General features: G+C 38.3%; 1 protein-coding gene across 2 annotated transcripts in view; it reads right to left on the bottom strand.

Annotated features, from left to right (window-relative positions):
* Window positions 1–13,363, bottom strand: part of SYT16 (synaptotagmin 16) — a 215,869-nt gene that overhangs the window by 109,962 nt on the left and 92,544 nt on the right. For both annotated transcript variants that reach the window (XM_036010811.1, XM_036010816.1), the window contains exon 2: window positions 11,337–11,516. In XM_036010811.1, the coding sequence (XP_035866704.1) occupies window positions 11,337–11,516 (180 nt within the window). The remainder of the gene's footprint in view (window positions 1–11,336; window positions 11,517–13,363) is intronic.

The raw sequence follows: 13,363 nt of genomic DNA, 5'->3' as shown, positions 1-13,363 counted from the left end.
TTACTGTAGGGGGGAAAAAACTATCAAATTCCTGAGCCATACGGTTTATCACATATTTTGATCGTCCTCACCAAGGGTGATTATAAACAGAATCGCTCCGTGCCCAGAACAATAATGCTCACGGTCCTCCGAAGGTCGTTTAGTTGGATCTTTCTGCCCCCATTTTCGAGCTGATGGCAGATGCTTGAAGGGAGAGGGAGAGCTATGGCCTAAAAAAGAAATACCAGCTTCTAGGGATTATGCCTGGGTAACCAATCCCCTAGTCAAAATCACATGCAAGTTTATCTACTAAAGTGTGATGATGTTTAGAACTTTTCTGAAGGAGAAATTACCTTGGAAAATCTACTCTTCTCATTCTCTACCAAGATCTGCAGGGTAGTCATAAGTAAAAGTCAAGAACACCAAATTTAAAGCGTCTTCTTGCAGCCACCAGTTAATTTCCTTGTTTCACGTACTAGATGTGGGTTATATAATATTGATTTCCTAGAGTGGTCATGGGGCTAATTAAATCTACAATTTTTATGACAATTATCATGCCTTTCAAAGAAAAGTATTTTGCATTGCCTAGTATGAACAAGAAGGCTTAGAAAGATGAATAATGCATGGAGTCAAAATAAGAACTATAAAATGGGCTACAATCCGTCTTTAACATGATTCAAAAGAGTCTACAGGTGTTTTCTGTTAACAGCAAATTTGTTATGTGGGTAGGAATATGTGCCACTAAAATGAAATATCTTCTGTAGCATTTAACCAAAACATGTTCTAAATGCTGGAATCTTAACAAATATAAAAATGGACTAGTGAGAACTCTTTATGTCAACGATATGGATACAATACAGTCCCATTGTCATTGCCAGGGCGTGGGCAGTCCGACAGACCCTTTACCACTGGGCTTCAGGGAGGAAGTTAATGTAAAGGTAAATGTAAAACTTCCTACAATCAGACTATACTTTTGTTGGTAGACAATGAGAAAAATGAAAGTGAGAAGAAACAACAATAGCTTCAGAATCACATACACACACACACACACACACACACACACTCACATACAAGGCTCAGTGTTAGATTTTCCCTTAGTTATGCCACGGCATGGGGCAAATCATGTTACCTGGGGCACCTAAATGTCTTAATCTCTAATACAGGGAGCACTAGTCCTGTCTTGCAATTCACTATGGAAATTACATTACACAATGTTTTTAGAGCTCTTAAAACGGAGCCCAGTACAGAACAGGCACTCAGTGTCAGAAATTATTACTAAACCAAAATTTGCAACATTATAAAGGGTAAATGCATGTTAAAGACTTGTAGTCATCTCTGTAATATGCTAAAAACTCAGGGAAATGACCCTTGCTATAGCTTACATTTGCCAAACACTTTCAGTATGCAGTTCTTTTTGACAACTTATATGAATAAAAATTCTTTGTGAAGAATTCACAAAGGCCCTCCCATTTCACAGTTGAAATCACTGAGGCTCAGAAAGGGAAAGTGACTTGCCCCAAGGTTCATACCTATAATAAACAGTGAGTCTGGTATTCCAACTCTCCTTTATTGAATTCCAAATTCTTGCTTTTACTGCTTTTCCAAATCTTCACAATACACCAATAAAACAGAGAAGACACTGGAAATCAAAAAGTGAGGATATTTTCTTCATAAGTGGCCAAGGTGGGGTTCAAGTCCAGGTTCATCTGACTCCAAAGTCTGTTTTCATGCTGTTTCCACTCCGACCTGGCTGCCTATTTCACTGATGAGACTCTTTTAAAAATGAAAACTCTTGCAATTACTTTTCCAAAATAAGTGTAATAAGTAAAAAAATTCTAAACTACTTCTTAAGTGAAGGAACAGTTATTTTAAAATATACTTCTCAAACTCCATCCAGCAGATGGCTTTGTATTTCAACACGATGAGCTCAGAAAGACTAGGGCTGGCTCAACAGAGCTTCTAATTTCTCAAGGTTCTTGCCATCATAACAATAGCCGCTCTCCAATCTTCTCCAAGTTTTATAAGCCCATTGAGTGTTTTGGAATGACTATTACATCCAAGGCAGACCCTTACACATGCCCCACAAATACTCAGTGGTGTCATAGACACCTAAGGTCTTCAGCACTTCCAGAGAGACTATTCAAGTGGCTTTAATGACACAGTTTTCTTAAGAGACTGTCATTGCCCTCACACAAAAACCCATTTCAGACTCACATACAATAACATTGTAATCGAGAATTTAAGAATGAGCTATATCTAATTAATGTTTACTTTTCTAAAGACCCAACCAAAATAAGAAAGAACCTCATTTGAGAACGCGCTGGCCGAAGTGATCACAACAGACCCCTGACAAGGGTGCACCTGTGTTTTGCTGGCCCCAAGTCAAGGAACTTCTGAGATCTCAAATGACATCCACAGTATGAAGACATGTAATTATAAGTTAATGTAATGAAATTGAGGAAGGCAAAATGCAGGCACGATTAACAGGAATTACTCTCAGACTAAGAGATTTACCAGATTGGTGTTTTTTGTCCCAAGAGAAGAGATAGAAATATCATTTGTATCACTTGAAAATGCAGGCTCAGATGTAAATTGGAAAAGGGGGAAATAATGGAACAAATGTAATTGTACCCCTCTGGAGACAGATGAAGCAACTCTCTAAATATCACCAACCATTCAGTGTTCGTTAGATTTTTTTTTATTCATTATGGAAGCAATATTAGCCTTATAAAAATTTGGTTAAAAAGGGAAGGATCATTTATAATCATTCCACCTTAACACAACTCTGATTTTTGCACATTTCTTCTATCCTTTTCCTTGTAATTTGCAGAGCTATATTCATATTATACAGGGACCTAAGAATTACCTTTAACAACTCCTTATCCTTTACCTAGAATTCATCACCAAGGCCTACCCATTCTTCCATCTAAATAACTCTTGAATCTACCTATCTTTTTTCACTGGCACAGGTAATACCTGAATTCAAATCACCATTATTCTCACCTGAACCACTTCTTAAAGGATCTCCTTGCATTTCATTCCTATCCCATATTTCCACAAAAAAGTCTTTGTGATCTTTTTTTTAATTAATTTTAGCTAAATTTATTGGGATGACATTGGTTAATAAAATTATATAGGTCTCAGAGGCACAATTCTATAATACATCCTCTGTATATTATGTGTTCACCACTCCAAATCTTTGTGATCTTTTTAAGATACATATTTGATCAAGTCATTCAAGTAATAGATCAGGCAATTAAAGTGATTTAAAATTACTTCCCATTGCTTCTAGGATAAAATCCAAAATCTTCCACAAGACTCAGAAGATCGTGCCCGGTATTTTTATCTTCAGCCACTCTCTATTTGCTCCTTATTGTTTATCCTACTTCGTTAGGCTCCTCCCACTGGCTGACAAACCTCTCCTCCCGCCAGGCTTCCTTGCCCAGTCTCCCGATACCCATTCATGCCCTTTCTGGGCTCAACTTGCACTTCACTTGACGGAATGCTTTGCCGAACAGCCAGCGCCCCCATAATCCAGACTCCATTACGTCCCCTGAAATATTCTCTTATAGCGTGTCTTACTTCCTCTTAACATTCATTATAACTATAGATTATTGTCCTCCCCACTAAACTAGCAGCTCCTCGAGAGCAGGGAACAGGTTCGTTTTTTACTTCGCCCTGTTGCCAGCATCTGGTTGAATGACTACCATAGACTAGGTCACCAAGTTTTGAATATCTGAACACACACACACATACTATATCTTGTTTCTTTCATTTAATATTTTAATGCATTTTTGCATGTTTCCAATCTTTTGTGTTTATCATTTTTAATGATTTACTATTTTAAAAACTAAATTTTCAATGAGGACCTGAACACCTTTTCCCCAATTCAAATCTATGAAAGTACCTATTCTGTTACACCTCAAGAAAAACTATTCAGTATTCTCTATGAGAAACAAGAATATCATTAAATTATAATAATGCAGACATCATAAAATTGACATTTATAAAGGCTTTGGCTATAGCTGAGTTAAATCTGACTTCTATATTTACTGTGTTAAAAATAAAACAAAAAAGTATCACTGGCTAAACAAGATAACAATCATCATCATAAAAATATTTCAGGGACTGGTTATTGACCTCATGATTATTATTCATTTTTTTCACTAAGAGGTTAGGAGAGGAGCCTAAGGTTTTCTCCTCCATCAGCCCCCAGATCATGCTTATGCTGCTGGTCCACTGACACATTTTGAACAGCAAGGCTGCTGAGGTATGATTGACAGGCCATAAAACCTACCCATTTTCAGGGTACAGCTCAACACTTCTTAGCAAGTTTATTGAGTTTTGCAACCATCATTATAACACAGTGTAAGGACATTTGTATCACCCCAATAAGATCTCTCATGACCATACATAATTAATCCCCATTCCCACTCCAGCCCCAGGCAACCACTAATCTACTTTCTGTTTTTATCATTTGCCTTTTCTGGGAATTCTATATAAATGGAAGGATACAGTTTTAAAAAGATTATAAGAGATGTGGAAATAACACTGGAGGCTCACTTCCTATAAGATCTAGGGATGATCTTTATAAATTTTAAACCATTTGCAAAATATTAAATGAATAGGATTTTTCCTGGCTATGATATGTCTACTTTTTGAGAGTCTCAAAAGGGACCCTTATCTTCTAATATCACTGCTATAAATAGCACAGATTGGGGAGGTTAGTTCATTTCTGAAAGAGACCCTATAACCAGCAATTACACAAGTTTTAATCAGGTTCCCACTATGGTTGTGATGAGGAAAAGATAAATCTTTCATCTAGTGAAGTTTTTACTTATAGCCAAAAAACCATTGTAGGACAAATTATTACTCCATTGCACATACTTCTGCTAGGTCTGGAGAGACGGCCTTACATTCTTAGTCATACTGGCCCCCTTCTGTCTACTAATGAACACATCAATACTCTTAAGTTGGAACTCTCAACCTAAATCAATGCTGGCAAGTGCTCAATATGTTTCCTTCTGATTTCCTTTCATTCGTTTACACAGGCCTCAAACTAAGCAGGTATTAAAATTGTGCATTGCTAAAATGACTGTTGTTGCAAATTGTATCTCCTTCATTAGTGGTTATCAAGATAAGTTCTCCTGGGGTCCTTGATGACTGGGCTCTTAGAATAGTAATGCTAATAACATGACAATGTCAATACTTTTGTGTCTGGCAAACACTGATAATCAGAGTCCCCTGGGACCCCATCAAAAGCAGCAGACTTAATGGGATCTTTGTGGTTGCAGACGTGAGTAGGTTAGGTGGGTGGTACATGTGTCTCCCAGGTCTACCCAGCCAAAGTGGCCCCAGTCAAAGAACATTTGAAAACACTCCTACACTTCCCTTTCCATTGCCAGGGAATTTCACATAAGAACTGGGAAGCACCGTTTTCTAAGCATGAAAGTGGATCCAAACGTTCTCAACTAAATCTATATACATGTATGACCTATTTTATAGCGTTATATAGAGTTACCCAAATTGTGTCTATTCAGTTAAAACAAAATGCAGTTACATTTCTATTGTAAGCCAGTAATGCCTGTCTTTTGCTTTTTTCTTCTCTTCTTTCAATCCTTCCAATTTCTAACATATACGGAATCTTACTTGCTGAGGAATGGCAAATACCTCTATGGTCTTCTGTTAGCACAATTCATTTCAACTAGGATTTACTACCATTACCCATAATGAGTGGGATTCTACTTTCTGGTAGTGAAATACCAACAATGCATTGCAAAAAAACACTAATATCAGTATGAGTGCCCTCATATTAATTATCCACAATAAAGCAAACACTAGAAATGAAAATCTTCCAACTGACATGAAAAATGATATTTCATCTTGACATCCCACTTCTAAACATAATCTCACACTAAATACACATTTTGGTTAGTTTCAGATTCTAAATGGAACCCTTTCCTTGAAATGTTCTTAAAACCAGTTACAGTTAGCTCTTGAATTATAAAGCCAACCCATGGGTAGAAATGTAGCAGGACTCTGATATCTTTCCCACAGAGAATAATAAGCTGTCAAGTATGGCATTAGTAAGCATGCTTTTTGTGGAGCAGAGGAGTGATGAAGGGATTTGGGGAGATCAAAAACCAAGTTAAAAAAGAAAGAGCTTTGTGCTAAAAAGTAAAGGTAAGACTTTGAGAGCTTCATCATACTTTCCATAATGTACCTTATAATGCCATAATTTGTATTTTGCTTCATTATAATTTAAAAAGAGCCCCGGTCAGTGTGGCTCCGTTGGTGGGGCATCACTTGCAAAACATAAGGTCACCAGTTAATTCCCAGTCTGGGCATGCGCCTGGGTTGTCAGTTCCATCTCTAGTCAGGGTGTATGTGAGAGGCAGCCAATTGATGTTTCTCTCCCTTTCGTTCTCCCTCCCTTCCCCTTTCCCTAAAAATAAATAAAAAAAATCTTTTAAAAAATCATTTAAAAAGAAACATTCAAAGAGTTAACACCCTAAAGGTAAGGTTTTCTCCATCATTCTCTCTTGTATCAAGTAGCCCACACTTCTGTGGAATGACAACTATAAATTACCACTCTGTCATCAGTGCTCACTAGGGAAAAACAAAAAACAGCAGTTTTTAAGCAGATAGCAATTTTATTCTGTAAAACTGACATTAATTGTTCTAAAGTATTAAGAACTGTTTTTGAGGATTCAAAGTACAGAAACTAAGAAAAATAAGATTCAGAATGTTTTTGGAATTCCTAAATTCACACACTTCAAACAATACCTGTCATCTTGTCATTAAACCTCAATCAGACTTCCTGGAATAACACAGGCTTGAATTATTGTGAGAGCTTCGGTAAATAAGGCATTTGCTGCAGTTAAGTGGGTTTTAGGCATTTTAATGCAGATATTTATTTTAATGGAAACATATAATCATAGACATGTTCTTTCTTTTACTTTCATCTGTCAGAAAAATAATGAGATTTTAAACCTATTACTCCAATAACTAGTTTAAAAACAGATTACTCATATAGCTAGTTAAGCATATAAACTCATACATACCCCCTTCAATGCAGAAGCAGCAATCTGTGCTACTAGCTCTTCTACTCCAACAATAACCCTTCCTCCCTGCTGCCCACCCATCAACTAAAATTTTTAAGATATGTGCCCCTTTAAAGTAAAATGAACATTATTGTCTTGCTGATACAAGAAGCACAAAAACCCAATATTCTCTGATAAATGTAACTTATAGCACCCACAGTATCCTCTGGGCATGCTGTATCTCTGGCAGATATCACAGAGGAAACAACTACCCTTAATGACGCCATTCCTTAGCACATGGAAACAATTGCACCAGCTTTAAACTAAGGAGCCATTTCCTCATCTGTAAATGAGGATGACAGTTCATTTCCACTACATCAAAATCCCTCAAAAGTTGGTGAGATAGCTTTACTATCTCCAGCAAAAGGATGCATGCTTAAAGCTTCCTCAGATCTTCCTGGGAACCCATGCTGCAGAATTAGGTAAGAACATCAGTCCACCAAGCCATAAACTTTTACTGGGTGCTTCTATTTGATCTACCAAGATCTACCAAGGTTTACTGGGGTCTACTTAGAATGCTGTCATAAAATTCCATACTATGGCTATTTAAAATACAAAGAGGTTCAGAGTTTTTGCCAGAAATTAAGAAAGAACTATGTATGTTAGAGATAGATAGATAGATAGATAGACCGATGCTCTACAGTCATTGGTAATATTTATTAATATCGCAGTATCACAACGGAAGCTCAAAAGCCACAAGAAGAGTTGAATGACCCCACCCCACATCTGCCATCCTTCACAGGGTACAGGCCACATTTTGAGCACTTGTACTCTCTACTGTCATCTTTCCTAGCTATTGGCTGTTCTTTCCAGGGCTTCTTTTTCCCACCCACCCCCCCCTGACCTGGGGGAAGCTGCCCTCCTAATACATCCTCTATCCTTTCTACATTGTGCCTCTTAGAAGGACGCTCTGACTTCTAAATTTTGCCTTTGATACATAAAGAAAGCTTTTCAGAAAAAAAAAGTTTATTCTCTCTTTCTCTCTCTCTCAAAGCTAGACTTGTTTAAAAACTATTACCTTACCATAGAACTTTTATTTTAATAAATACTTTTATTTCAAAGTTGAACAATGACTTCTCTATTCCAAGTATCTACCCTTCCCCCAAAGCAGATACTGCCGATGAACAAGCAATTACCTTACATGAAGAAACCAAATAATGCAGGTGCATGGCAACAGTAAATGCTAAATCAATGCTAGCTACCAATTATTCTTACGTAAATATTATTATTACCTATGCTACTAGGAAGAAACAGTGTCTGTTTCTTTCTCTCCTTACCTAAATTTAGGCAAAGTTCAAATTCTTTGAACTTTGAAAAATATATAGCTTACAGGAAGGTAAGATATTTTTGTCAGGTAAATTATTTTGCTTAGTAGGTTCAAAAAAAAATTGCCACTCCTGACTCTCTGATATCACCACACAAACAAAAAGAATTATTTTGTTCCTTAGAACCTCACAAATATTAGATTATAATGATTATATTTCTGATATTCAGTGATTTTTATCTATAAAATGGGCAACTTTATATGGTTCAACCTAAGAATAAGATAATCTAATTGATTTTTAAATTCTTTGTATTAGAACTTTTTCACTGACAGACCTAGAGAAGAAACTGCTAGGGTAACCCCAAGAATCAAAGAGGGTTGCACAACAAGAATGGGGAGAAACCTAGTACAGACTCATCGATCTGCAAATGAAGACTTAAGGCCAGAGAGATGAAGTAAGTTTCCCAAAATATCATGGCCAATTCCTGGCAAAATGAAGGTCTGCTGTCTGTGCTGTGCTTCTTCCCACCGCATCGGTCTCCCTTCCCTACCTCTTTACAGGTGTCAAAATATGTTAAGAACATCATGACTTTACTTAGAAATCAGTGCTCAGGGATGATAATTAAGGCAAATATTAAAAACTTAGATAAAATCTGAGATAGAGCATGTTTTTCAAAGACTTTTGATCAAGGACAATTAAACTTTTAAAAGAAGGAATGTCAAAATAAAGGTGTTTGCTTAATTGGAGATTCTCCTGATTAAACCATTTTAAAGCCCCCTTTATGGCCCTACCCTGAGTTTTGAGACATGGATGTTTTTTAGTGTTTCTTGAGTTAACAGCTTCTGGTTTGTGCTTTGTTGTTATTGTTTCAACATAATCTTCAACCCTCAACTTATTTGCAAATGTAACTCATAATTGTCTCTAAAATACTGTAACATGTCAACTAAGACAAAAAGGAAATATCTTAAGTAGCTCTAACCTTAGTTCTTTGTAGCCTTTATAATTTTCAAAGGAGAAAACATCACCAACCTTAATCTCCCAATTTAAGTAATGAATACACCGTCTTTACATGGACACCATGCCTAGAGGCCATTACTGTGACCGGTATAATATTTTGTTAATGCTGCAGAGCTATTATTGAGCTAATTGATTCATTTAATCTATATTTACCCTGTAAGGGCTGTACTGATAATCCCATTTTGTGGTGGATAAGGTAACTAAAATTTAGGAAAGTTCCATAACTTTCCAAGATCCCCCAGCTAGTGACAGTCAGCTACTAAAAGGAGAAGAATTGAACTGCTATGAATCCTACCTCCATGGCACCTTGTGACCAAGCAGAAGTCTATGCATCCTGATAATTTATGTCCCAGATGGGACGATAGTGGCTAATCCCAGATTTCACATGACAAGCTCTATTTAAAATATTCCAGGCTGCTTTCAAAACATAAGGCCACTGCAACAGCAGCAAAGCCAAATCAATTGCCCTGTCTGCAACTTACACCCCTCCCACTATCAATTCCTATGGCAAATTCTAAATATGTCCACACACTCTTTGATAGTCTTCCCTTCAAACGTGGAGCCTAATTCTCCTTCCCCTGAGCATAGGCTGTACTTGGTGAATGAGCAGAAGGCGGTAGAAGGGACCATGCCTGACTTCCCAGACCAGCTCATAGAAGGAACCGTGGATTCCTCCTGGCTCTCCTCTCTTGGATCACTCAGTTGCTGGGGAAGGCAGCTGCCATGTCATGACCACAATAAGCAGCCCCGTGGAGGGCTCCACAAGGGCAGGAACTGAAGCTGCCGGCCCTCCTGGGAGTGAGTCCATCCCTTCCAGTCAAGCCTCCAGATGACTGTAGAAGAAATCCCAGCTGCAGCCTCATGGAAAGCCATGATCTAGAACCACCCAACTAAGGTGATCCTAAATCTCTGAACTTCAGAAACTGTGAGATAGTGAATATTTGTTTTAAGCCTGTGAGTTTGGGAATAATCTGTTATGAAGCAATAGATAATTAATGCACATTTATGCCTAAATTATGTTTTTTCTTATAACAAAGCAACAAGTTGAACTATCCATGGCTACAAACACTACTGTGTCCATAAGCCAAACATTCTCCTTCATCCAGGTTCACTTAGAACATATGCAGGATGTGAGACGACCAGAGGGTGTTCCCCTCAAGGCTTTGCCCCTGATGGAAAATATAATGTAAGAACACACATAGTAAGATTGTTCCTCCACCTGTTACAACATGTTCTGTACCCCATGAGAATCAGATTGATAAATAAATAAACATAAAGAGCAAAATTGTCACCCTTGAGATGCCAGCACTATCCCTGAACACCCAGCTTGTCATGTGCAATTATAAGCATCACCCTGTGATAACATCCTGTATCACAAAGTTCTACACTTCAGCAGTTGAAGATAAAACATGTCCTTTAAGAGCAGGAAGCCAGTAATTTCTTTAAATATGTTATTTTCTCCCATCAGACTGAAGGCAGTTAGTAAATGATATAGTAGGTGCAGTGAACTTAAAGAGTAAAAACCTCCCTTAGGAAAAGAGGCTGTTGCCATGTGAGTGAGGAGTGGCCCTGAGCACCGAAAAGCTCAGGACAGCTAACTGAAGCATTTTGTCAACTCTGTTCCAACACAATGAGACCAAAACACATCAAACCTCTTGTCAATCACAAAACATTTTTCTTCCTTCAAGCTTTAGTCAAAGGGAAACTCAACACAGACATCTGAAAAGCTAAGAAGACAGGAAATGGTGGTCAGCTTTTTCCCATCTGCTCTTCAAACTCAAAGGAGAGCATTACTTTCATAAAGCTAATGTGTCCTTTAGTGATGTCCATTCATCATGCCCGCCATGGCGGTGGCCAAACAGCTCATGTGTGATTTCTTAATGGAGCCCATCCTGGAAACAGTGACACGCTTCCCCTGACCCACAGCCCAGCAAGTTGCCACACTCAGGAGAATGTGAAGCATGAAGCTTACCCAGCCCTTCGCAAGTCCCAGTCTTGTCTTTAGAGTGCTTTCTTTTCCCTTGTTGCTCCAAGAATGGAGGGCCTCCTATCTTTTCGAAACACAGCTTCTTGTTGATGAACAGGAACAGGACAGCCAGAAGAACAATGAAGAGCCCAACTGCAGATAAGAAGCCAATGGCTTCAGGTGGGACTGGCAAGAGAACACAAAGGGAAAAACATTATCACAATTAAAGTGACCCAACGTTAGTTCTAACAGGTGATCAAATGTATTCAGAATCTTTATGTTTATTAATGAGAGTGGGAAACATTCCACAGGTCCTGACTGGCTGGCACCCCCAGGACTGTGTATAGGGGAAGGGAAAAGGGCACTTGGCAGGGACATCCTGCTAGGCTGGTTCCTTATACTTTTGCACATGTGGTTTCTTCTACCTGGAACACAGCTCTTCTCACTCCTGTTCTCAGCCTAATATTCAACCTCAAGCACTCAAACTATAAAAGAGATATCCATCAAATGTATTGAGCTGGAAATGGTTGACCAGTGTCATAAAAGCAAGTCGCTTAATAGTACAGCTGCCTAAAGCTTTAAAAATAATCACTTGGGACAAACTTTCAGATGTATACATCCATCAGTATTAGTGATTGAAACAAAAGTCATTTCCTGGATGCACGTTTGCAAATCCAGCCACGTGATATGACAATGATGATTACCACTGATAACGAGAAAGTTCCTAATCCATGCCATCCACGTAAGAAATTAGAATTATATTTTGAATGCTAATATTTTAGAATTTTGGAAAATGAAATTCCATCTTCCTCCTTCTTCTTATCAAGAAATCCCGAGCTTTAAATAATGATGATTAAGTGTTATCCAGTATTACTTAGAGTCCCAGCCATTGTGTTCGACTGAGAGGTATATAAAACAGGGAACCAGAACTAGTTTGGGGTTGAGGAAAGACTCTTCTAAGGAAATGATATTTGAGCCAAGACATCATCCAGTAAAGAAATCCTGTCATCAACTAGTGTAGAGAAATCGATTGCAAAGCCGGTGTCAGTAAGAGTTATCCAAGGGTGTTGGGTATATGTGAAAGCTTATGAAAACGAGTCTCCTAAGAGCAGCTTTAACCCTTGGGCAGATTTAATATTTGCATTAATAATATAAAGAAATAATATTCACCCTACCCTACCATCCTGATAAACAGAAAAAAGATGAATCAAATCAGTCCTGACTCCATGAAAAGATAAAGAAAATGAATAGTACTGCCTCACTAAACCTATCTAGTGGCAAGTCAATAAAAGCACAAACAGAACTAGCAGGTAAGATAATAGCGTTGTGGTCTGCAAAAAAGATAATAGTGCCTGCTATCAAAGCCAACATATACCATGAAAGAAAAAAGTATGCACATAATAAACTGTCCCCTTGCCCTTCAGGGCCAGCACAGATAGCGGTGCTCTCTGGCCATGAGTACGGCAGCCACACTGTCTGGGGGAAAATTGTCTGCCACCACTTCTTATCTGTGAGGTCTTAGGGAAACTATCTAACCTTGCTATGCTTCAGGTTCCTAAGCAATGAAAGGAGATAACAAATATAGCTACACCAAAGATTAAATGAGGTAACACAGGGAAACCAGTCTGTGTGGCCCCTGGCACATAGAGAGTTCTCCAACAGGAGTAACCATCTCCCTCAGCATCACCGTCATCATCTTTACAGAGCTGTTAAGCTATCCAGTGGCAGTTAAATATGATGGGTGTGCTGCTTACGCACATTCTGTGCTTTGGACCCATTTCCCTCCCTTTCACCAAAACAATTATCTCTGCTTTTTTGCCCCTCACTTCTGTATTTTCAACTACTTTCCCTTGTAGATACACCAACCATCTTTTTCATCTGCACTAAAAATGTACCAAGTACCTCTATTCCTCTAAAAGCCCCTCCTGACCACCATGTGCTCCCCAACCTTTCCCTTATACAACCAACCACCTCCAGAGTATTTCCAACACTCCCCTCTGCCTTCTGACCGTCAAAGCCACAAGCATCCTTTA

The sequence above is a fragment of the Phyllostomus discolor genome, chromosome 1, assembly GCF_004126475.2.
Source record: "Phyllostomus discolor isolate MPI-MPIP mPhyDis1 chromosome 1, mPhyDis1.pri.v3, whole genome shotgun sequence".
Classification (NCBI taxonomy): Eukaryota; Metazoa; Chordata; class Mammalia; order Chiroptera; family Phyllostomidae; genus Phyllostomus; species Phyllostomus discolor.
The sequence above is the reverse complement of the archived record's forward strand: the minus strand, read 5'-3'. Positions and strand labels throughout refer to the sequence as shown.